We start from the raw sequence: 24565 nt of genomic DNA, 5'->3' as shown, positions 1-24565 counted from the left end.
CTAATAGAAAGGGGATTATTGTGGAATTTTTATTGACAACCAATTCCCTGCACGACGTCGTTTCATTTTTAATGTCTCTAGTTCAGTGGCTCTGTGCAGAAGAATTAGGGGAACACTGACAGAAAGAAAGAGCAGAGGAAAGGAAGATGATGAAAGAGAAGGAGAGTGTGAGCTTGGAAGGAAAGAAAGTGATACTAGTACCTTACATGAAAGAACACGTTCCCAAATACCATGAATGGATGCAAGACCCAGCTCTGCTTCAAGCCACCGGCTCTGAACCCCTCACTCTCGACCAGGAGTACCAGATGCAGCTCACCTGGACCCAAGACCCCAACAGTTACTCATCTCTCTCTCTTTCTCTCTCATATATTTCTGGGTTTGTGATTGATTTGTATTTTCATAACAATTGCTGAACTGGGTCATCTTTTTTTTGAAAAGCTGAACTGGGTAATCTTGGTTTTGGTAGAAATGTTCATAATTCAATGTTGGGTTAGTAAAGTTTTGATCTTTATTCAAAACAAAATGTAAAGGTTTGATCTTTTAGGAAAATAGTGAATAATGATTGAGGATTATATGTATGATTGCATTGTTGACTACTTGGTATTCTTGGCCTGATGAAGGATTAAAGAGTTGAACTTTGTGTTTGCAGAGCAGACTTTCATTGTGTTAGATAAACAATTGATTGTGGGAGAGTTCAAACATGGAGAGGCTCATGAGGAAGGTTAGACGAATTGTATTGTCTTTTTCATGAAATTACTACTACCTGCTTGGCTGCTGAGACATGTTTGTCAGTTCTTGTGTGTTAGAAGCTCAATGCCTCAACAGAAAAGCACAGAGAAAGAAGATATTTTCGAATGATTTGCATGGTTGTAGCTGTAGATTTGTGATAAGTTTACATGCACGATGGACTTTGTTTTGCATTTTGATTTATGAGTGAGTAACGGTGTGCTCTTTGCCAGCCATGGTAGGTGATGTGAATTTATATATGAATGACCTGGATGATCCCCAAATGGGAGAGGTCGAAATAATGATAGCTGAACCTAAAAGGTACCTGCCTGAAGTTCTTGATTTATTGCCAATCCCATTACCTTGGTTTTCTACTTGTTTTTGTGGATGCCATTTATATCAATGTCGTCATCTGGAATGTACAACTACCGAGTCCTTTCATGTTTTCACTTGTGGAACTATATCCCTTCCATCTTGATCTAATTATTGAACTTTTTGCTCTTGCTAGCATAGTCGTGGTAAAGGACATGGGAAGGAATCTGTCTTGCTGATGATGGCATTTGCAGTTGTGAATTTGGGAATTCACCTTTTCCGTGTTAAAATTGGAGAATCAAATGGCGGATCTCTTAGCTTGTTCCAGAAACTGGTATTTCTCTGTCTATGTTTCTCTTAAACAGCTACAAATTATGATGCAATGTTGTCCTCTCGTAGTATAAATGCTTTAAGTAGATTTGGACTTGTTTTACTAAACTCGCCTATGGTTGGTATAGGGATTTGAGGAGACTTCTCGTAGTGAAATCTTCAAAGAGGTGAGCAATTTTTTTCTTTACAAATGTTCACTGGCTTTGGTTAGTGTATGAATCTATGTAGACTCTTGTTGTTTGGAGGGATGTCTATGTGGACTAGGCCTGTTAATTCTTGTGTCTCTGGAATTTGGATCGTTAAGGGAATACTCATTTTAATACTCTTACTTCAATTCTAACCTTGGAATGGCTCAGGTTTTACAATACAATTTAAACTTTATCAATAGCTTTGTGTTGTTCTGAAGACCCCGGTCTTTGTTTTGAAAAGAATATGAACCATAGAGTATAGGGGTGAAGTCGTATCAGTTTCTGGTCATCAAAGTCTTCCTCCTCAAAAATACGTATTTGCTAATTTTAGCAATTGGTTTGTGTCTAATTTCTTTGAAACCTGCAAAGGGTGGAAAATGTCCTGGAAGAGAAAAACTTCTTACCAGTTTGCCTGGAAGAGAAAAACTTCTTACAAGTTTGGTTTTGTAAACTAATTCAGTCTTGGAGCTCTGTCTATCCATTTTAACATATTTTCTGGACATATAGGTAACATCGGAGCTACATGTAACAAAGGCCAAGCATGAGGAGCTACTGCATTTGATGGGTAGCTTGGTTACCCATACCTAACTGTCAGTTACCTACTTGTTCAGGCTATTATCCCGTATCATTATCAAATCAATTGCCACCCTTGTGCTTTGTATGCCAAAAGGATTTGAAGACGTGACATAAACATTAATGCTAATCTAACATTAAATCACTTATTGAAGATCAATTAACTGGTGTCTCCTGTCCATTTTTCACCCTTATTTTATTTACTTATTTCCTTGCTCTTGCTGGTCTGTTTGCTATTGTTATAATTTTCTCATCATCTGGAGATTCTAGTTGCGTTCTATTGTATTTGGAAAAACCTTATGGTGTTCGACAATATGGTAGATTATTGTGATCGAGAACGTGTAAGATTTCAACCTCTTATCTTGACTCTATCGATGCTACAAAGTTGTCGAATCCTTTAGTTCCTATCCTCTCAGAAATTTGCTTGATTCAGTATTTTGCCCTCAAGTTGGGTGATTTTGAAGGACATTGTTTCCAACTGAATTCTTAGCCTGCTGGACATTATTGACCGTAGTGTCACCATCTAATGGACCAAGAACAGCAAAGACGGTCATCTCTCTGTATTGGCATATTCAGCAGAGTTGTTTGAGACCTCTAAAGCTAAGAGCCTCTTGCTTACATGGAAGGGTTGACACTGATAATAGGCATTGCGTAAACAGTTGCGAAGGGCAACAGTAATGATCCCAGAAACTTGGGTTTGTTCTGTAAGAAATTTTGATCTTGTAGGTATTGTAAGTATGGTGATCTCATCATTGAAATGTGGACTGGTTTGGGTCAAGAGTTAGTTCACTTGTTCAACCAGCCAGTTTACAACAGGTAGGAGGAAAACTAATCTCAACACTGCTCTTTGTTTTCCATTAAAGTCTCCACCTTTGAGTTCTGTCTTGTCTTGTTTCCTAGTAATGTATTATTTTCCTACCTAATACCAATTCCAACCTATGTATGCATATGTAATCCACCTCATTCAGCAGTGGTTAACCTATGCATATGCAAATTGACCCAAAATCCGACTAGAATCTGGATATAGCCTGATTTGGTTACTCCAACCAAATCTGGACTAGAATCCGAATATATTTCGTCACCGTCGAGTCTAATCCGCCGGCCAAACTAATCTAAAGCCAACGGTGCTGTTCGGGGCGGTTTCGGTTTCTTGTTGTGAAAATGGTGACCCTACTACGTTGCATGGAATCGGAAGCGGAAGCGGAAGCGTAGAAGCGAAGCGTTTGGAAACGTGGAAGCGTTTTTTTTCAAAAATACTTGGAAGCGGAAGCATTTTGGAAGCGCGGAATAAAATAAATATAATATATATATTAGAATATATGAAATAAAATGTTGCTGTTGGATGGAGTAGTTTTTGGGTATTTGAGGAAGGGAAACACTACTTCTTTGTATGGAGGTGCATGTATTGGATTTCTTCTCATAAGAAGAATTCGTATTCTACGGTTTGCACCACCGCACTATCAATCAATAGCAAACCAATCAAGACTGGCTTCACTCTTGTCTCTCTCCTCCCTCATCTTCTCCATCTTTCTTCTCTCTTTACTCGCTCTCTCTTCTCCCTCATATGGCGATCATCTTCCATCCTGTGTAACAAATCGGGAAAATCCAAACCCCTCAACACCACCCATTGGCAGACCCAGACGATACCTCTGAGTCTACCCTGAGAGTAGATCCGTAGACAAGAGCGACGGCGGCAACGACCAGACTGAAGATGAACGACGACGAGATGGAGGTCGCGCTTTCTACATAAGTTCCACCGTCGCTCTTCCAAATCCGGAAGCTTGCGCTTCCGTCGCGCTCCCATATCTGCTTTTTCCGGAAGCGTGATTCCGACCGCTTCCGGCCGCTTCCACGGCGTTTTCGCTTCGCTTCCGCTTCGGAAGCGAGAAGCGCGTGTCTCTCGGCGATTCTGTGCTTCCTAGTGACCCTAGTAACTACACTTGCTTAGAATCCAAGTCAAGGGCCAAAAGGGCAGAGTGGTCAAATTTGAAATGTGAAGAAAAATGTGTGATTATAGTGTCTGTAAAGAGCAAAGTCCCTTTCGTGGAGAGCACGAAGAAAGATGCCGATTGCTACTCATATTCTTTCCATATATGGTCCTGATTTTAATTGAATTGATTATTTACCAAAAAACTAAATTACTTTTTTTGTGAATGAGACGCATCCAGACTGCAGTGAAATCCAGGGATTTCTGAGAGTGAGTGCGAACCCAGACTTAACTCACTGACACTCAATCTTTTTCTTTCTTCTTATTTACATTTTTACCCTTCCCTTATATAGGTGGTTGGTAGTACTGCCTTGCCTGTTTGGTAGAGGATGTGATAAATGTAAAATGGTAAATAATTAAGTTTGTAATAATTGAATAATTACTTTGGTTAGCTATAAATTAGTTGTATTTAAGCTTGAAGGGGAGGAGAGAATATTCATGACCAGAGTTTCAAACAAATGGTCACCAACCGTCTGTATTTGTAAAAAGGGCATATCAAAGAGGAGAATAGTTGTATAAAGAGCATTGTACACCTGATCAGTCAGTGACCAAAAGATTTATAGTGTAATAATAAGTCTTCATGTGCTTTTATGAAATAAGTTTGGGTTTTTATTTTTAGAATTTGGGTTTTTACTTTTAGAATTGAGAATGTGTAATTTTAATATTTAGAATTCAAAATTTTGAATGACCACACTAGCAAACGTTGTAAAGAAAAGATATGGAGTGAATGATAGCTATTACCAACTCCATGTTGCTGACTCCACCTTTCTGAATGATGTTTTATTACAGAATTTACGTTTGCATCAACTTGGTTTGGGGGATATGATAAGCTATTAATTAAGCTTGATAGTTTTAATTAACAAAGTTGGATGGTATTTGAAATTAAACATTTTTTTTTTTCGATGAACAGATTTGGTCATGGAGTTGGAGTCGTGGCTAATGTGATTAGAAAAGAAAAACAATAAATACTATAACTTGAAAGATCAAAGGGTGTGTGTAGTGTTGTTCTATTGACTTTAGTTCTATACAGAAAGAAAACTTAAAGAAAGGACGTCAAAATAGTTTCGTTTCTCTCAAGTAATTAGATAGTTTCGTTTCGCGTAAGTAATTGTTCGATTTGTTATATTGATAACTAAACCAAAGTGTTTCCAAATTATCTACATATTACGAAGTTAAATATTCGTGTTATCGCCACACAAATATGGTAAAATCTTTAAAATTTCTTAACAGAGGATCCACAATGACGAGTTCAAGATCCAATGGATATGCTTCAAGACACGATTGCATGAAGAAGAGCTCACAGCTGATCGGTTTCCACTAGAAAATCCGACACCAAGTGATGAGCGAGGCGAGTGATGACCATACACTTCCTCCGAAGTGCAAGTCAAACACCACAAATTAGGAGCATAATGAAGTTAATATTGTTTCTCAATGTGTCATCATTGATAGTTAGAACATGGTTGAAGTTTTAATGAGACGGAGTTCAGCTATTTCGAGAGCAATAACTGTGTTAACTCTGTGAAAACTGAAAACTAAAGATGATCTGGTAATCACGAACATTGATATGTATTTCTCTGTAAAAGGTTCTAAACTCGAATCTTATTTACTCTGGTTTATGTCATTTTCGAAGGGTTTAAGTAAAAGTCATGAAAATCAATGGCGGATGACAAGTGATTGGGCCCATTCCTACGTGGGTATGAGCTAGCTTTCATGCAAAGCCTCGGGCAAATTGTAATAGAAGGGTGAATTCAGTATATGAGGAATGAACGGCGACCCGGAGGACAAGTAATCCTGCTCATTTATCAGAACCAAGTTTCTCTCCTTTCTTTTTCATAAATTTTGGTTGGGCATTTCAGACTGACATTTCTATAAAATTTCAAATCAAATTCACAATCACACGAAAATAAAAAAAAAGAAAGAAAAGAAAGTGAAAATCTTCAATCTTCTCATTTACAGAGTGCCTATATATTCCTCACAGACCTCCCCAATAGCTTCCCTTTCTCTCTCTACTTCGTGTTTCTCCCTCTAGAAATACACATTCTTTGTTTTCCAATCCTCTCTACTCATCATCTTGTTAGGTAACTGAATTTGCATTTGGTGATCAAATTTACACCATTGAAACAAACCAATACCAAGTTTTGGAGGGGGGCAATATATTTGAGAGGAGGTTGAACATGCCCTCTGTTCTTATTTTCACAGTGCCTCCTCTCAGATCTTAATTTCCTTCAAGGTTTGCAATCTGGGTTTTCCTTAATCGGTGCGTGTGGTTGGAATCTGATTTGGTTTTTGTGTTTTTTCTGATTTGGGTGTTGGATTTGGATCCTGGTGAGTTTTTTCTGATTGAAGAACTTTCTGGATTTTTTTTATAGGATTTCTGAATTGCGCGTCCGGTATTTGATCGGTGAAGGATCGGATATCACTAAATTGAATCCAGTGTGTTTGTTTGAAACATTCTCGCAAAAGGTACTGTTCTTTCTAGTTTGGTGATTTATGTGATTGTCTGCATTTGGTTTTGATTGGGTGGATGTTTGATTGTGGATCAAGATAGAGGTTATATTTCAGCTGAGGGTGGTGTTTTGAGATTTGATTGGATGTTGTTTTAGTTTTACTGTTCCATGAGGAATCGCGTTGGATCCATGAATATTACCTTAATTTTCTGAATTGGGTTTGAGATTTTGATAAAGATTGGCTCTGTGTTTGAGTCATACTGATTTGCGTTTGCAGCTTTTCTAAGATTGAATTCATGTTTACTCCTAGGAAAAATGCAGTCCGATAGTGGGAAGTTATTCATTGGCGGCATATCTTGGGACACAAATGAAGAGCGTCTGAAAGAGTATTTTAGTGCTTTTGGGGAGGTGGTAGAAGCAGTGATCATGAAGGATCGGACCACAGGAAGAGCTCGTGGATTTGGTTTTGTAGTTTTTGCTGACCCAGCCGTTGCAGACACTGTCATAATGGAAAAGCACAACATTGATGGAAGAATGGTAATTTCAATGAATGTAGTCTTATCCGTCTCTATGTTTATGTTGAAGTCATGGCTGGGGATCATTAAGCTTTTCTGTTTAACTTGCATAAAATGTAAGTGAAATTCATTTCCTATAGCAGTCACGGGTATGACATTGTAATTGCAGGAAGTCTCTTACTGTGTGGTTCTGTATTCAAGTAAATTTCAAATCGAGGAACAGTAAATCATGCTCCTCATTCTCTTATACTTTTCAAGATCATTTTTCTGCAGTAACTTATCCAACTAAGTTGATCAGTAATCTGCGGATCCGTTATAGTTTGATTCTGTCTTTATGACTGCATTATGTATTCTTAGGTGGAGGCGAAAAAGGCTGTTCCCAGGGATGACCAGAACACTTTGAGTAGAACCAGTGGCAGCATCCATGGTTCACCAGGTCCAGGACGCACAAGAAAAATATTTGTTGGAGGTTTAGCATCTACTGTTACAGAAGGTGACTTCAAGAAGTATTTTGAACAGTTTGGGACAATTACAGATGTTGTGGTAATGTATGATCACAACACCCAGAGGCCAAGAGGCTTTGGATTTATCACTTATGATTCAGAGGAAGCAGTGGACAAGGTTTTGCTTAAGACATTTCATGAACTGAATGGGAAGATGGTTGAGGTCAAGCGTGCTGTTCCAAAAGAGTTATCACCTGGTCCCAGTCGCAGTCCTCTTGGTGGATACAATTACGGTCTCAGTAGGGTCAATAGCTTCCTCACTGGCTATACTCAGGGGTATAATCCAAGTACTGTTGGAGGTTATGGACTTGGTAGGTTCAGTCCAGTTGCTGGTGGTCGAAGTGGATTTCCTCCGTTTGGTTCTGGTTATGGAATGGGAATGAACTTTGAGCCAGGATTGAGCCCAAATTATGGAGGAAATGCAAATTTTAATAATAATGCGAGCTATGGACGGGGATTGAGCCCTTACTATATCAATAATTCAAATAGGTTTAGCAATCCCGTTGGATATGATGGTGGTAATGGAGGAAGCTCATCATTTTTCAGCTCAGTGACTCGGAATTTGTGGGGGAATGGGGGTCTTAATACAAATTCTGCAAATTCCAGTGCTTACATGGGAGCAGGAAGTGGTAGCATTGGAGGAAATACATTTGGCAATGCTGGAGTCAATTGGCGTTCTTCGGCAATTTCACCTCAAGGTGGGGGAAATAATGTCTCTAACAATAGTGGGACACTTGGCTATGGAGCTGGTGACAACAGTTATGGCTTGGGAACCGGAGCGTATGGAAGAAACAGTGGTGCAACTGTGGGCCCTACATCTTCTCTTGCTGCATCAAATGGTGGTTATGAGGGGGCCTTCGCTGACTTCTACAATGGTGGTTCAGTGTATGGAGATCCTACTTGGAGATCATCAAATTCTGAGCGAGATGGGTCTGGCCCCTTTGGGTATGGGCTTGGCAGTGCAGCTTCTGATGTTTCAGCTAAAAGTTCTCCTGGTTTCGTTGGTGGTTATAGTGTTAATAAGAGACAGCCGAATACAGGTAAGAGCAAATTTGTTTGTCTTTCATGCAGCTTCTGTTTTCTATTTCAGTTATTCTTTTTCTTTTATTAAAATATAGGTACTTCATTTAATACTTTGGACTGGAATAATGGATGTCTATAAACAACTTCCTCCTTCTGAGTTTAAAATTTTGCATTTGACATTGGTAAAGTTTGTGTCACCCTTTCTTGAACTTGCTTGACTTTTCTGTCTCTTCAATCCATCAACATGCCTGAACTAGTTTTTAACATTGCTTTGTTGAAATGCTTCATGAAATTTGTTTTTCGGGTTAGGGGGTCTTTGTGTTTCAGAACTAATTGTAGGTATATAAGAAAATAGGAAATGCTATTATTAAGTTCCTGTGGTCTGTTGCATAGTTCAAGTATTTTGAATGGGGTGATCAGGTTTTAGTTAGTTGTTGCATAGATTTAGTCAAGCAGAATTGTGTATCTCTGAAGGTTGTCCTCATCTCAATTCATCAAGCTGAACTCATTAAATCCTTTTATCATATTGATTAACTTGACCATAACACAACATATCCACCCATTAACCCCTTTAATGGGTGGATATGTTTACACTTTAGTTGGAATTTGAATACCTGGATACATATATGGTTTTTGCTTCCTTCTCTACTTTGTGTTCTCATTATTCTTTATCGTTAAGTGGACTTTGAACCGAAAGATGGTAGCTTTTAACTTTCATAATACTACATGAAGACACTTGCAATGATGTAATGTTGGTTAAATCTTTTAGTTAGCTTTGTTGGTGTTGCTGGATGTTTGAGATAGCCTGCGACATTCTTGGACATTTATGATGAAGTAGTCTGGGCTACTTCATCAATTTAGCTAGTCATGACTACTAATATTTTGGTAATCTAGAGGACTATGCCTGAATGGGATTCGCTTGTGCAGGGCTGTAGAGAAAATTGAATCTTACATTATGATATGGTGTTCATAGGATATTATCGGGTTTTCTAACACAAAAGGAACTAAAAGTAGAGCTTTATGGGATCTCTCTTTTCTTGTGTAGGTGATGTCAAATAATCTACCGCTCCTTGATTGGTATTTTGGTATTCCCTTGGATTGAGATTGCTTTCTTGAAATGCTGTCTCAGCAGATGTTCAAGTTCTCTCAGGTTCATGGCTCTTGTAGATTACTTCTCCCTCTCTGTCTTTTTCTCTCTGCCTCCTCCTGTGTCTCTATGTGTGTGCACGCGCAGGCATGTGTCCTGTTTCATAAAACTGTGGTTTCAGTCTTATGTTGACCCATCTCATAACTTTTTTATTTGTGCTTTCAAGTTACATAGTGAGGAAGGAAAAGTAAGAGAAGAGGGATAAAAGAGACATTTTCTCTTTCCTCCATATCTTTCCTCTCGTCCTTTGAACTAAAAAGAATCTGAAAAACAAAACCAGACATTTGTGTCATTGGCCCTTAATGGTTGACAGATTAAGTACATCCCTCCGTATTACAAGGAGCTGACATTATCTTTGCAGAATTTCAGCCTTTCTGTCATATAAAACGTTCTTTTTTTCTTTTCTTTTCCACTTTCTGAATATATATCAGGGAAAAGTGGTTGGTCATAAATGCAGAACAAAAGGAAAGTAAAAACAGTTCAGCATATGGCTGTTGCTTGTGTTTTAAGGTTTGGTTTGCTACACTTACACACAGAGTAAACCAAATAAGTTTAATCAACTGTTGCATTGTAGTTGACTGTAGTGTATAATGTGATGCTCTGAGATATACTTTCTTTTTTTTTTTTTGCTTTTGTTTTTGTTTGTGTCTTGTCGATTGGTTTAGAAATATAGAAATCTAAAGAAATCCAAGATGAAGAATTTTGGCTTTCAGATACACTTTAATAATTTGAGCTTGGCCTATGCTTGACCTGCACGATATCTTGTGTCTGGTTGTGTTTCTTAGTGATAGTGTTAGTTCTTGTCTTTTTATACATCTCCTACCAGGTTGCATCTGTTTTCCTCAGTTTGACCTTTCCATAAACTCTTTGTACTTTATGGGACCTTAGTTTGATAATCTAACATAAATCCCCTTGGTGTGAGGTGGAAAGAGAATATATAGTGGTTAAATAGTATGGGGATACATATTCAGCTATTTAAGCTCAATAATTAAGGAGTGTATAAAAGGAAAAGTAATAAACGAACTAGAGGACAGAGAATTCAGTTATTCGTTTAAATGTTTTATTACAGATCTTCAAATTTTGAGGTCATTTCCATATTAAATAAATGTCATAATACTGTACTTGCTGCATGTTGCTTGTTTATTAGAATGTTGAAAGATAAAGTATGGCGTTGTTAGCATTGGCTCTCAGAATCAGATAGTTGATCTAGTGTTAGTGATATTTTCTGTTATTTAGGATTTACCTGGAATGTTTGAAAGTCTCTGAATAATTCTAAGTTACTGTCCACATTGGTTTTCAGAGGAATATTATATTGCATCACATAAAATTTCAGGGAAGTTATTGTCGTAGATTTGATCCTAAGGAAGCTCCTGGTAATTATAGACAGGTCTATGCTATAATTTTCTCAGATAGATGATAAGTGGGAAGTGGATTCCAAGTGATGTATATATGTGTGTTTTCCTTGCTTAATTAGTTATCATACAGTAATGCCTTTTAGCCATTGTACATATATGCTGGTACTAACAGCTGCTTTATTACTTTTTCCAGGAATTGCTGCCTAGGATCATTTTCAAAATCACGTCATAGTAGGTGAAGATAATCTGGTGAAGCAGGTGAATTGTGAATTTTGCAAACCAACCTCATTCATATATCTCAGTAAAGGAAATTTGGTTAGTAAGAGCTAACTGGGAGTGCCTGTTTTGAAGGATTAAAGTTAGAGATAGAAGTTAAAATGGATTTTGTGTTGATGCTTTTGTTTTGAGTCACCCTTCTAGGCTTTTTTGTTTTAATCTTTGAGTGAGATGTAAAATCAGATTGCGGGATATAGTCAGAAGTGTATCATGCATCTCCGGTGAGGCGGCGATACCCAAAAAGAACAAAAAAACAAAAAACAAAAACTCAAAAAGAGATAGACTGATATATATTTTCTTTTTTCTACTTTAGAATTTCATCTGTAACATCTCTGGCAAAGTCATGGGTTCTGGTCAGGGAATGGTTTTTTTTTTCCTTATTCTTTTATCCCATCATTTGGTTTGTTTTTCTTTTATTTTTGTACCGGAGATTACTGTTTATTACTAGTGTGAACATTGAAGGGTTACCCATCTAGGGACCCCATGAATAAGTTTTCGCATATTCCGATTTTTAGTCGTCGAGGTAGTTTTTGAGAGAAGAAACAATCTTTGAGAGTTATTTTTTCAGCCCAAAAGTCCGAGGATCTGAATTGTGAATGCTTAAAATGTTTCTGTACTCAAAGTTAGTATTTCTGGAGATCCAAGACTCAAGAGCCACTAAGACCTTTTTTTTTTGGGTCTGAGAGCCACTAAGATCTTGATTAGCTTTCTTGGAAGGTTTGCAAGCCTAAATAAAATCGACATAAACAATACCCCCTTTGTGAGAATACATCTAAGAAGTTTTCCTTTTGATGCATGTAGTCTTGGAAATTACCGCTCACAAATGTAAATGATCAGTAATAACAGTATTACTGTTTCACTAGCTTTCTACGTTCTCACAACCCAGGATTTAGTCCGACCTCCACCCTCACCAAATTGATCCCTGATTTCCACTATGTGGCCGGACTGATCAGCGACAAGCTTTGCTGTTCACTGCAACTCGCTGCGACTGTAGGCTTGTAGGCTTACCGATGGTCCAAGCGATGGCATAACAAATTAACAATACGGATGCCTGGCGATTTTCAGTACTCAGCTACCTACTCATTACGGACTTACCAACATTAGGACTCGAACTTGGACGAGGGTTCTACCCAAGCAAAATAAATGTGTTGCCATCCTTGCCGATCCTCATTAGTTCCAACAATTCTTAATCAAATCTTAAAAGAACTTGAGACCCCAGGCTATCCGGGTGCCTCAATTAAATCTTAATAATCTATAGCACAAATGTAACAACTTGTAAGGAATCCAAAACGTTGCGATCTGGTTATAACATTTTGCAGTTTGTTACTAGCTAGAATCTACTGCTTGTGAATACTCCCAATCTTAACCTTAGCTAGGTATCATTTTTTGGCTCTGCGCTAGGTGCACTCAAAATAAAACACTACATTTAAGAAAATGAGTTAGATTTTAGGTGGCGTTCGTGACTCAGAAGTTCAGAACACAAGGAGCTGTGAGAGTTTTGAGTAACAAAACAGAGACACAAGGTGCATTTCTGTAAGAAACGATAAAGAACAAAAGCCTATATATATATATCTTGGCTTCATCTTCCATTTCATTTACAGTTATTCTTTACACACTCTTGAGATACAAAAGCCTATAACATCAGAAGGAAAAGTTCACACAAAAACCCCCTTCAAAATTTAAAGAGGACAATTAACATGCAATCTGACAATGCTCTCTAAAGCTCAGGACTGAAGAGAAGTCCTTAATGTCCTTGGGTTCAAGAATAGAGATTTCTTTAATGAGTTCAGCTTTGTCTGCTTCAAACTGCATATCCTCTGCAGCAAAGTTCATATATGGTCTGATGTTATAGCAAGTGCGGACGATAAAGATGGACTAAAATTCATTTGGAGACAAAGAATTCGTACCTTTCTCAATGTTGAAGTCGCCAAAGAAACGGAGAAGCTTGCTCCTATTTGTTACTAGTACATTAGCAATCTCAGGAGGCTTATTTTCGTTTGCAACAAATAGCTGTGAATAGCAGAAACAAGATCTCAGACTTGCATTGTGTAGTTCTTCATTTTATTTTACTAAAAACTTTGGTATTCTGAACAAACCTTGAAGACATGAAAGGTCTCTAATTGGATCGTCTTGTTTGGATCCTGCAAACATGAAATATATATGCACAAAAAACCAAAGTTGAATTAAACATTTGCACTAGAATGCATGCACATCTGTGTCTGTGAGAGCAAGTCTATACCCTGAGAAGGTTCATGAGGATTCTCATGTTATCCAAAGAGCAAACGTATCGAACCATCACATCGGAGTTTGAGCGATCCAGTAACATATTTCCTAGCAGCTGAAACAAAGTTTAAACATGCATGCACACATCAGTGTAATATATAGAACAACTATTCTTGTTCTTTTAGCCAAATAAATCTCAGCAATGAATATATTACGAAAACTATGTGAAACTTACTTTGACAGCCTGCCGTTTGGTGATGTAATTCTGAGACTCCAGTAACTGCGAATTATATTCTTGGAAAAACTGCAACCAGCCAACAGTAGGAAACAATTTTGATATTACAATGATCATTCTAGTCTTACCAAAATGCAAAAAGCAAAGTCTAAAATCATTATTGTTTGAGATAGCCTGGTCCCTGGAATACTATCTATAGAGTACAAGTAAACCATAACTAGAAGAGCTCATGTAGATTGCCAATCTTACCCAGACATAATTATTTGACAGAAATTGTGCAACAGTGGATTTATGCCTGGTCATAAGCTCCTGTGCGAGTTGTGTCAAGGAAAGAAAAATTAGTACACAGACACAGCGGATTGTCGCAGTTTTTACAATCCGGAATAATGATCAAACCATACTCAACCTTGAAGGTGGCTGCAGCATCCGATGCTATTTCAAAATTTGGAATTTGTATATAATCAAAGAACTTTTTCATGTGGTTTGATTCCAGGACGTACCTGTGAAGTAAACCAGTTGAAGATAAAGTGGCCTATAGTTACCAACTTATCAAGTATATGTGAAACTCAACTCATTGAGAATACAAAAGCGAAAACTTGACTCATCTAGAGATGCACACATTGAAGGCTTTACCTTGCAACAACCTGATGACGAATGCATTCCCTTAAAATTGCACCATAAGACAGAGCAATATCACCTTCTTCGTAACTGAATCAAAACAAGCCAAACTATTTTGATTCTACTGCCGATTCATCACATTTAGAACTTTGCCAACAGCACTAATTAATTGATCTTACCCAGGTATCAGAAGATCCATAATATCAATATTTTTCTCCAAATATTCGGAAGCAATCAATCGCGATTGAACCTGTTGCCTTTGCAGATTTGCAATAATATGCGTTGCGTTTTTACGAGTCTGCAGCAACATAAAGCTTAAACCACACAACTCCGATCGTAAACAAACTAAGCAGCAAGACATCAAGCAAATGTTTCATTTAAGAAGATGCATATATAGTGGCCAAATTGCTTACCTCTAGGTTCAGCTTTGAAAGGCTAGCGATGAGAAGGCGGAACATATCCTCTCTGAAAAATTCCTGAGTAAGCTGTGCACAAGTGTCTTTATTCGGCTCTGATTCACCATTCCCATACAGAAGTGTTCTAATCTCCAACATTGATTTTGTTAATTCTTCCATCTATAACCATATCCAAAGTAAAATAGTTACATCATAATCCATGTATGTATATATAAATCCATCTATATCATGATACTAATTGACACAGTATCTGCGATGTCATAAAACCAAGCAAACAATCTGACCTTCTCCTTGCACTTCTGCTCGCGGACGTCCTTATCGGCATTGAGGAAGATGAGAAGCTCACGAGTGTTCTTGAGGAGCTCGGACGGCTTGCTTGACTTGGATTTCTTGAGAAGACCCTTCATCGTCAAATTGGCCATATCGATCAAAATTCAAGAGTTACCTCCTCCTGCGTTTCCTACTTGGCATCTGGGGATGGTACCTCAAAGAATTTAGGGTTTATGAACAAATGCGGAAAACAAGATCGGATTGAGATTGCGATTTCTAGAGCGCTTCACAATTCTTTAACGGTTTTTTTTTGGGATGACCAAGAGTTGTTATTACAAATATAGCAACCAGCCGCCAAAAAAGGACTTTCCCGCCTAAACGCGTGTGTTCCACTTGCGAATTAAGGTCATACACGTGGAATATTTAAATTTTGTGGGGCCCAATTCGTCAGGGGGGCAATTCTTTAGAGAAAAGTAGAAGTAGATTTTACAGCTTTGTGGGACCTAAAATTAGTAAAGACACGGTAGCACCTAGCAGTAAAATTACAGATGGATAAGGAGAGCAAAAATAGTACGTGCACATTGTTTTGGACAATAAAATCATAAATTTATTTTATTTTATTTTGGACAATAATCAAGTAAGCTATGTACCATATAGTGAGAACATTTTAGTTTTGGGGTCTTTGTATTAACCACTCATTTTAACCCATTTTTAAGATGATTCAATGATGTAAATTATCGATGTCGGTGAGCCGTGGCTTGGTTGGTTAAGGTGTTTAACTGACAACTTTGAGGTCACGGGTTCAAACCTCACGGACATATGTAGGGTGTGTGAGTTATTAATTAAAACGTTTTTTTTTTTTTTTTTAAAAATGATGTAAATTATCGAGGTAATTGGGTGTGGGCGTTTATAATTTTGGTTAGCACAATGAGTTGAGTTACATGATGATCATTGAATTCATATCACGTTCAATAGTGTAGAAAACTTTGTCTATCATTATCCTCTCATTTAATTAATCATGACACAACCGATGCTCGCAAATCAATCACTCAGTTCACATACGATAAACCACTATCGTAATATTTTATTAAATGGTAACAATCCTAACAAGCTTTCGTGTTTCATTAAATGAGTATTGAAATTCTAGAGTCTGAATTTTTTTTTCAAAATTCTTGTTGTTTCGGAATCTAGAATCTACGTAACAAAATTGGAGAACTATTATTATTTATTTACTTATTGATTTATTTATTTCAAAGATGACCTATCAAAAACTAAGAAGTAGCACAACATCCACGGCGTCCCAGAAAGAAATTAAGAACCCAAAGCCAAACCTCCACCACACACAGTGAGTCAGTCAGTCACTCATCTTATACTCCCTGGTCTTCTTCCCAATCCAGATGTTGATTCTTCAAAGAATGGCCACCACGTCCTCTTCTCTCCTCTCATCCCCTCTCCTAAAGCCCTCTTCTTTCCTCTCCCCTCTTAAACGCTGCGTTTCCCAACCCACCTCCGACTTTCGCGCCTTCGCCTTTTCCCGAAATGGGCTCTCCACCTCCGCCGCCGCTGTCGCCGCCACAGAGCCCCACGTGTCGACCCAACACGACAAACTGAAGGAGGCCCAGAAGGACAAATCTGATAAGCTCGACAGAGTTGTGCTCCCTTCCAATGAGTCCTCCGAGAAGCTCCTCCGAATTCGACACACGGTATTGCATTCTTTGAGTTCTGGGTTTTCGTTTCTATGGTGTTTCTTGAGTTTGATGTGTGTTGATATTAGTTGTTGGGTTTGAAAGAAAGTAGCTTGCTTTGTTGAAATTTGTGTGCTTTTGTGCATTTGATTGCAATATTATGCTACCAAACGTCTGATAGAATAGTTGTAATTAATGTTGTTATGATTGCGAGGAATGAGGAATTGAGGAGGAAGATAAAAGATCATATCGTTTTTGGGTTATTTGATTGTTTAGGACTAGATAAAATGGGAGTATTATAGTAGATAAGATTGGGAGATGTTTTTTTCGGGGAAGATAGACGGTTTTGTCTTTGGATGAAGTGTTGGGGCAGTCTGCTGTTTGTTAGGAAGTGATCCTTTTTCTTCTGAGAATTTGGTATGGATGGTGTGTATTTTGGTGCTGTGATGGAGATTAATTGTTTTTATATATGCATAACTGCAGTGTGCGCATGTTATGGCCATGGCGGTTCAGAAGCTCTACCCAGATGCGAAGGTGACAATTGGGCCGTGGATAGAGAATGGGTTTTATTACGATTTTGATATGGAGCCTTTGACAGACAAAGAGTTGAAGAGAATCAAGAAGGAGATGGTAAGCCAATCTATGTATCGGTTGCTGTAATTTATTTAATCAGTGTTTTGGAACCATCACAGCCTTGCAAACTGTTCATCAGCCTCTGTATGCCATCTGTAGGATCGCATCATTTGTAGAAATTTACCGCTTGTGAGAGAAGAAGTATCAAGAGAGGAAGCTCAGCGAAGAATAAGTACTCTCAACGAACCATACAAGCTTGAAATTTTGGATAGTATTAAGGACGATCCCATTACCATCTACCACATTGGCAATGAATGGTGGGATCTATGTGCGGGGCCTCATGTGGAATATACTGGAAAAATCAACAGAAAAGCTGTTGAACTTGAGTCTATTGCTGGTGCTTACTGGAGAGGTGATGAAAAGAAACCGATGTTGCAGAGGATCTATGGCACTGCATGGGAGAATGAAGAACAATTGCAGGCATACCTTCATTTCAAGGAGGAGGCTAAACGCCGAGATCACCGGCGCCTCGGTCAAGTTCTTGATCTGTTCTCTATACAGGTACTCAAATTGAATAGCACTGCTGTTCTGCATGCTTTTCATGCCGATCTATATGTTAGAACTGCCATAGTTTCAATTATTCTTGCATTGAACATTTTAGTTTGAGTTTCTACAGAATGATGCTGGTGGAGGTTTGGTGTTCTGGCATCCAAAGGGTGCTATTGTGAGGCATGTAATAGAAGATTTGTGGAAAAAGACACACATAGAGCGTGGTTATGATCTGCTATATACTCCACATGTTGCAAAGGCGGATCTTTGGCAGATAAGTGGTCATCTGGATTTCTACAGAGAAAATATGTACAATCAGATGGATGTTGAAGATGAACTTTATCAACTTCGACCGATGAACTGCCCTTATCATATCTTGATTTACAAAAGGAGGCGTCACTCTTACAATGACTTTCCTATTAGAGTTGCTGAGTTGGGAACAGTATATAGATATGAATTATCTGGAAGCTTACATGGCCTTTTCCGTGTAAGAGGTTTTACTCAGGTATGGTATAATATCTTGCTCCAGTACTGTTCATTTTTCTAGGCACCGGAGGGAAAAAAAAACAAGTTAAATATACTTCCGAGTGTTACAAATTATTGTTTTAAATTATTCAATCTTTTTTTATTAGAGAGACTGAAATCCGTTAATATTGAAGGAGTTACTCTTTGTCAATTTTACAAATGGGTTTATGGGTGTTGCTTAGTGCAATTGATGTTCATTGCTAATCTTGATGACTGAGTTTCTTAACATCTCATACTCTGTTCTGCGGGAGCTGTGAAGTCTTCTCTATTAACCTCATGATCTTTTTGCAGGATGATGCTCACATATTTTGCCTAGAAGACCAGATCAAAGATGAAATCAGGGGTGTCTTAGATCTTACGGAAGAGTTATTATTGAAATTTGGCTTCAGCAAATATGAAGTTAATCTATCCACGAGGCCGGAGAAATCTGTTGGAGACGATGATATATGGGAGAAAGCAACATCTGCCCTTAGAGATGCCTTGGAGGATAAGGGTTGGAGCTATCAAATTGATGATGGTGGTGGTGCTTTTTATGGCCCGAAAATTGATCTTAAGATTGAAGACGCTCTTGGAAGGAAGTGGCAGTGCTCAACTATACAGGCAAGTCCTGAACGTTAAAGATATTGTTAATAATCTTTGTTTTGATCTGTCTCCCTCCCACCATCCCTCTAAATATGTTTTCTACCAATTGTGCAGGTTGATTTTAACCTACCACAGCGATTTGACATAACATATATTGACTCAAATTCAGAAAAGAAGCGGCCTATCATGATTCATAGAGCTGTTCTTGGGTCCTTGGAGCGGTTCTTTGGAGTCCTTATAGAGCATTATGCTGGGGATTTTCCATTATGGCTGTCTCCAGTGCAAGCTCATGTTTTACCAGTGACAGACACTCAGGTATCCAGCGCAGTTTCATATTTGATATTTACAAAAATCAAGAAGGTTTCCACTCTATAAGGAATTGAGTGTCTCATGAAATATTGAATTGTTGATGGCTCAGTTTCCATCTATCTTTAGAATCCATTACACGAGCGAGGATTTTCCATGCTATGACTTCTAAACTCCTCTTCTTGTTCAATATAAGATTGTTTAGATTCCCAACACTGAAATGATGGATCCTGCTAAGACTATGAATATGTGCATTGCATGGGCCTTTTTGCATTTTTTTAGAAAGAGAACCATTCTTATCTTTTTTTCCCCCTCTAATTTTAATTGTTTTGGAATCGAGGCAAATAAGACAATTGTGTTTTCACTATAGCAAAAATTTCAAATTTCTGTGCAGCTGGATTACTGCAAAGAGCTAACCAACAAACTGAAAGTAAGTGGTATTCGGGGTGAACTTTGCCATGGCGAACGACTGCCAAAGTTGATCAGGAATTCAGAGATGCTCAAAATTCCACTAATGGCTGTTGTTGGTGCCAAGGAAGTTGAATCTGGAACTGTTACAGTAAGATCCAGGTCTGGTGACGATCCAGGGACCATGTCGATTGACGATTTTGTCAGTAGAATCAAGTCAGCCATTGAAAGCAGAACATCATTTTGAAAGTAACGGCAGTTTATTACATTTGTAGGTTTCTATAACATAGCAACATTGTATACAGATAGGGATTATCATTGCATTAGAGCTTGATTTTGAGAGAGCTTGGAAGATTTGGTCTCACTTCAGAAGGCCTATAGGCTGCACTCTTGTATTTGTATATACTTGGATAGTTCCATTAAACAGTTTTGAATCTTCATACTTCTTAGCTCTCATTTCAGATCTTTGACCAACGTGATATTGTTTTGGTCTGCGACGATATGATGAAAAAACGAGTTTAATTCCCAACCTCGTATTTGTTTTCTTTGGTCGGTAACCTAACATTGTTTTAAAATGTCAAAACCCTTTTGAGTACTCTAATCGTAGTATCCAGTTTCCAAAATATCCATTTTGCGTGTTAATGTAAAGTTTTCTACAATGCATTCATACTAAATGTAATCATGACATGTAAATAAATAGGTGTTGGTGTTGAAGGTCAATAAGCTTAATTCAAACACGTAATTTCTTACAACACAAACATCCAACACGTACTTTCTTGTACATGTGAATGGTTGGAAGGTAATTTTTGTGACCACGTAGCACAAATGCCTAAAATCGCAGGGTAATTTGACTCCAATCAGAGACAGATAAGAACCATCAGCACCAAACCACAGGGACCTTAGATAGTTCACTTAAAATTGGGTTATAGGTTTTTGTGGTATACAGCTCCTTTCTTAGTATAAAATGAACCTCAAGTTTAAAACATCCATTGAACAAATCTCACACTAGAATTTGTAACGTAGAAGAAGTCTGAAATGGGTTCAAAATCTTTCCTTGGAACGTGTTTTCTGTTCTTGGTAGCGTTCTCCTTAACAGCCAATGCTGCAGATTTTGATGTCAGGAAATATGGAGCCAAGGCAGATGGCAAGACAGATGATAGCCAGGTAATAATTTATTCTACTCTTTCGAAACTTACGTGCATGCTTGCTTTAATTCTTATCTTATACTGATAATATAGTGACGCATTAACAATCTGACAACAACATAACATATGTATTCTGAATTTCTGAATTTCTGATATCAGGCCATCAATAAAGCATGGACAGACGCATGCACAGCCACGAGTCAAAGCACGGTTGTGATAGAGAAGAGAAACTATTTGGTTGGTCCCGTCAGGTTTGGAGGACCCTGCAAGGCACCCATCAGCATCAAGGTTGCAGGAACCCTAGTGGCTCCAGCTGAACCTGAGAAGCTCAAATCCCAGGATGGATGGGTGGTTTTCCAAAATGTCGACAACTTATCTGTGTTCGGAGGGTGAGTTTTCGACGGCCAAGGAAAATTAGCTTGGTCCAGAAACGATTTTGCCAAAACTGGAAAGTGCAATTCACTTCCTATCGTAAGTCTCACGTAGCCATTTTGAAGCTTATGTATTTCTACAAAAGTAATATACTAACATACATAGTTACATACTTCCTGTTGCTTTGTGTACACGTACAGAATATACGAATTACTGGGGTTACCAATTCACACATTCAAGACAAAACATCGTTGAACAGCAAGCTGTTTCACATAAACGTCATCAACTCCAAACACCTGACCCTTCAACGTATCACCATCGATGCACCTCAAGAAAGCCTAAACACAGATGGAATCCACATTGGTCGCTCATCATATATCAATGTTACCGATGCAAACATCAAGACTGGGGATGATTGTGTCTCTCTAGGTGATGGAAGCCAGAACATAAATGTCGAGAAGGTGACTTGCGGCTCTGGCCATGGCATCAGTATTGGTAGCCTGGGAAGGTACGTGCTGACTGAAATAGAAAACAATTATGTTACTTTTCGGGTTTGTTAGTGAATTATGTGTCACTAAACTTTCAATGTCTACAGATATCACGACGAGCAACCTGTTCAGGGAGTCACTGTCAGATACTGCCAGATTTCGAATACCACAAATGGGGTTAGGATTAAAACTTGGCCAGCTTCTCCTAATGGTGTGGCCTCAGATTTGCATTTCGAGGACATTTCTATGGACAACGTCAAAACCAACCCTGTACTTGTAGACCAAGAATATTGCCCATATGGTCAATGCCAAGCAAAGTTACCGTCTAAAGTCAAGATCAGCAATGTGAGCTTCAAGAACATTAGGGGCACAACTCAAGACCTTGTGGCTGTGAAGCTCGTTTGCAGCAGAGGGATACCGTGCCAGAATGTGCAAGTTGCTGACATCAACTTAACATATAATGGGAACAAAAATGGAACTGCCATATCTGAATGTGCCAACGTGAAGCCTACCGTGTCAGGATTTAATCATCCACAAGTTTGTGCAAAGAACGTTGCTTAAGTAAGGTGATAACTGAGTATCGATGAATTGAGATGATTAGCGTGATCGATTACCCTTAAAGCGAAAGACAGTTTAAGCTATAGGAACAAAGTTTTAGATGATCGATAATAATTTTGCAGGCGCCCCGCCATGGTTTATTCTTGATGGTGGGTGGTGAAAATCAACTACATGTACTCTTCTATATGCATCTGTACGTAGTATTTATATTGCTTAATTTCTTAAATTGGGATTTTATGTGTTTAAATGGGAAAAGTACAGAAGAAAGAGCAGGGGGTGGAGTACTAGCTAGTTTGTTCTAGATATATGGTGCTTGCATTTCATGTTTAACCGTTTCTTAAAGATGAGGAGGTTACTAAATTAGTTTTTTTATTCAAGATCACGGTATCCCAAAGATTTCTTAGGCCCAATGACTAATTCGTTAGGGGCCCGAACAGCTAGCAGGGCATTGCAGCCCCCCTCCTCTAGCCACTTTTGACAGTGTTGTGATTCGAACCTAGGTTGGGAAGCACACCCAACTAGGTAAGAACTACTAGACTACCTTACAGTGGTTGATAACTAAAGTTAGTTTAATCGGCAAGTACTTTGTAACAAGCGAACATGCATCAAGAAGTTTGCCCTTGAGATCAAGAAAGACTTGGAATTCTCTCCGCCAAAGAATTCACTTGCTCATCAAATATTAGGAAATAAGCTTAAATTGGCAAATTAAATTGGCAAACCGAAAAGGACATTAGTTGTTTAATCGAAGGAAAATTCTTAGGTAGGGCTTTTCCTATCACGTGGCGGTGAGGCAGTCCAATAGTAACTCAACAAACTTTATGCAACAGCGAAAGAGATAAAGAATCACTCCAAATGGAATATAACAATCCCATCTCTAGACTCCAGAGTCCAGCAGTTCCTGCTGCCACCCTTAGGGAGGTTTATCAATGCAGACTGCAGACAATGGAAGATAACCGTTGTATAATGGAAATATACTTACTAGCTAGTTACTAGTACACTTCTTTGACATCACAGTTTCTTGATCCACCCAACAAGACTCCCGCCGTTTGATTCGGTGAGATCTCAACCTTCAAATAATCACAGTTGGCCCTTACCAGCTTCCTCTTTAAATTCTTTTCGCTGTCGCCTAACCTGACAATAGCCTCTGCTCTAACACCAAACCCTACACCTCTGTTCCTCCACTCCTCCAGCATGGCCGCCGCCTCCATCCAATTGCCCATATACACTGATGAGATTGCAAGGTTCACCTGCAGCATTGACTCATTCTTGGGACTTTGATACAAGGATCCATTCATAGCTATATGCGACGAAGTTAGAAACAGCTTGTGATAGAAAACCGAAACTTCAATGGCGTCATAGTAGACGATTTTGTCCTTATAAGGATTTCTAGCAAGTAAGGTGATGTTCCAATTGGCAGTGATGGAGGAGGAGTAGACTAGAAAGGGAGAGACTGAAAGAGAGTTGATCTGAAACTCTAGGGTTTGATCAGGCAAATTCGTATATACTATTGGAACCAGTATGAAAAGCACGATTGTCATGCATATCAGCAGGTATAAAAGAAGTTTTAAGCAAGTTGGTGAGCTGGTGGAGTCCTTGGTGTTGGTGGAAGGTCTCATGGCAGCTGTGGGGATGTTGATCGCTGCTTCTCTCATGTGTTAGCTAGGATTAGGGTTTTCTTTTTTAAGATAGTGACGATGTACTACAGGGCTAGGTAAACCTTATGAACGCAGAAAGAATTGTCTTTAAATCAGGGATTTTTATTATAGATCGAATCTTGTCTTAAAATCTTTTTCTTTCCCGTTTGATGTCACAATTATACCACCCATATATTTCTGGAAATCGCACTTCATAGCGAATAAATTAAGCATGCATATAGATACCGTATCTCGGTTCGATACTCCCATAGGAAAATTATTAAATGGTCCTACAGAATAATTACTCTTCAATCATATTAGGGGGTGTATTGCATTTGAATTCATACAGACTTATTTTAATCAATTGACTTTTTGAAAAGTCTACAGACTCTTTAAAAAGTTCATAGACTTTCACTGATTTCTTAAAACCATCGATTTTTAATCACAGACTTTCACTGATTTCTGAAATCTACAGATTTCATATGAATGACTTATGTAGATTTCTTAATACTTACAGAGTTATAGGAAATGACAAAAAATAAAGAATGCAATGACAAACACATAATGACACCAATTATAAGTTGAGTGTTCATCTA

The 24565-nt window shown here is 38.3% G+C and overlaps 6 protein-coding genes across 6 annotated transcripts; 4 read left to right on the top strand and 2 right to left on the bottom strand.

Annotated features, from left to right (window-relative positions):
- The first annotated feature begins 59 nt into the window (after positions 1-59).
- On the top strand, positions 60-2332 carry LOC101314159 (N-acetyltransferase 9-like protein-like). The gene is made up of 6 exons (XM_004293399.1): positions 60-336; positions 650-721; positions 960-1047; positions 1240-1372; positions 1497-1535; positions 2064-2332. The coding sequence occupies exons 1-6, from the start codon at positions 147-149 to the stop codon at positions 2142-2144; spliced, it is 603 nt and encodes a 200-aa protein (XP_004293447.1). The 5' UTR covers positions 60-146; the 3' UTR covers positions 2145-2332.
- Positions 2333-6185: 3853 nt separating this feature from the next.
- On the top strand, positions 6186-11895 carry LOC101313871. The gene is made up of 5 exons (XM_004293398.1): positions 6186-6346; positions 6486-6579; positions 6874-7100; positions 7436-8621; positions 11300-11895. Exons 3-5 carry the CDS (start codon positions 6879-6881, stop codon positions 11311-11313), a joined length of 1422 nt encoding a protein of 473 aa, XP_004293446.1. The 5' UTR covers positions 6186-6346; positions 6486-6579; positions 6874-6878; the 3' UTR covers positions 11314-11895.
- Positions 11896-13074: 1179 nt separating this feature from the next.
- On the bottom strand, positions 13075-15281 carry LOC101298694 (putative MO25-like protein At5g47540-like). The gene is made up of 11 exons (XM_004295303.1): positions 15159-15281; positions 14872-15033; positions 14638-14756; positions 14474-14548; positions 14247-14340; positions 14090-14149; positions 13841-13909; positions 13622-13720; positions 13479-13523; positions 13290-13392; positions 13075-13199 (listed from the first exon to the last, which is right to left on the bottom strand). The coding sequence occupies exons 1-11, from the start codon at positions 15279-15281 to the stop codon at positions 13075-13077; spliced, it is 1074 nt and encodes a 357-aa protein (XP_004295351.1).
- A 1205-nt stretch (positions 15282-16486) lies between these two features.
- Positions 16487-20227, top strand: LOC101313581 (threonine--tRNA ligase-like). The gene is made up of 7 exons (XM_004293397.1): positions 16487-16847; positions 17313-17459; positions 17562-17963; positions 18079-18456; positions 18768-19076; positions 19173-19373; positions 19759-20227. The coding sequence occupies exons 1-7, from the start codon at positions 16542-16544 to the stop codon at positions 20017-20019; spliced, it is 2004 nt and encodes a 667-aa protein (XP_004293445.1). The 5' UTR covers positions 16487-16541; the 3' UTR covers positions 20020-20227.
- A 580-nt stretch (positions 20228-20807) lies between these two features.
- LOC101298405 (exopolygalacturonase clone GBGA483-like) lies at positions 20808-22338 on the top strand. The gene is given in 4 exon segments (XM_004295302.1): positions 20808-20936; positions 21077-21388; positions 21490-21797; positions 21885-22338. Coding segments are annotated over 4 exon segments (1203 nt in total).
- An 840-nt stretch (positions 22339-23178) lies between these two features.
- LOC101298106 lies at positions 23179-23987 on the bottom strand. The gene is made up of 2 exons (XM_004295301.1): positions 23430-23987; positions 23179-23268 (listed from the first exon to the last, which is right to left on the bottom strand). Exons 1-2 carry the CDS (start codon positions 23985-23987, stop codon positions 23179-23181), a joined length of 648 nt encoding a protein of 215 aa, XP_004295349.1.
- Positions 23988-24565: the final 578 nt, after the last annotated feature.

The sequence above is a fragment of the Fragaria vesca genome, linkage group LG3 (assembly GCF_000184155.1).
Source record: "Fragaria vesca subsp. vesca linkage group LG3, FraVesHawaii_1.0, whole genome shotgun sequence".
Lineage (NCBI taxonomy): Eukaryota > Viridiplantae > Streptophyta > Magnoliopsida > Rosales > Rosaceae > Fragaria > Fragaria vesca.
This window is presented reverse-complemented; position numbering and strand designations above follow the sequence as displayed.

Bases quoted from the DNA above. Each gene is read 5' to 3' on its own strand.
- LOC101314159 (XM_004293399.1), top strand. From the start codon at position 147: ATGATGAAAGAGAAGGAGAGTGTGAGCTTGGAAGGAAAGAAAGTGATA. The intron at 1,373-1,496 runs GTATTTCTCTGT...TGGTTGGTATAG, and splicing joins TTAGCTTGTTCCAGAAACTG to GGATTTGAGGAGACTTCTCG. The intron at 1,536-2,063 runs GTGAGCAATTTT...CTGGACATATAG, and splicing joins GTAGTGAAATCTTCAAAGAG to GTAACATCGGAGCTACATGT.
- LOC101313871 (XM_004293398.1), top strand. From the start codon at position 6,879: ATGCAGTCCGATAGTGGGAAGTTATTCATTGGCGGCATATCTTGGGAC. The intron at 7,101-7,435 runs GTAATTTCAATG...ATGTATTCTTAG, and splicing joins ACAACATTGATGGAAGAATG to GTGGAGGCGAAAAAGGCTGT.
- LOC101298694 (XM_004295303.1), bottom strand. From the start codon at position 15,281: ATGAAGGGTCTTCTCAAGAAATCCAAGTCAAGCAAGCCGTCCGAGCTC. The intron at 14,757-14,871 runs GTAAGCAATTTG...ATGTTGCTGCAG, and splicing joins TTTCAAAGCTGAACCTAGAG to ACTCGTAAAAACGCAACGCA. The intron at 13,393-13,478 runs GTTTGTTCAGAA...TGCTATTCACAG, and splicing joins AGACCTTTCATGTCTTCAAG to CTATTTGTTGCAAACGAAAA.
- LOC101313581 (XM_004293397.1), top strand. From the start codon at position 16,542: ATGTTGATTCTTCAAAGAATGGCCACCACGTCCTCTTCTCTCCTCTCA. The intron at 17,964-18,078 runs GTACTCAAATTG...GAGTTTCTACAG, and splicing joins TTGATCTGTTCTCTATACAG to AATGATGCTGGTGGAGGTTT. The intron at 19,374-19,758 runs GTATCCAGCGCA...ATTTCTGTGCAG, and splicing joins TACCAGTGACAGACACTCAG to CTGGATTACTGCAAAGAGCT.
- LOC101298106 (XM_004295301.1), bottom strand. From the start codon at position 23,987: ATGAGAGAAGCAGCGATCAACATCCCCACAGCTGCCATGAGACCTTCC. The intron at 23,269-23,429 runs GTAAGGGCCAAC...CATTGTCTGCAG, and splicing joins AGAATTTAAAGAGGAAGCTG to TCTGCATTGATAAACCTCCC.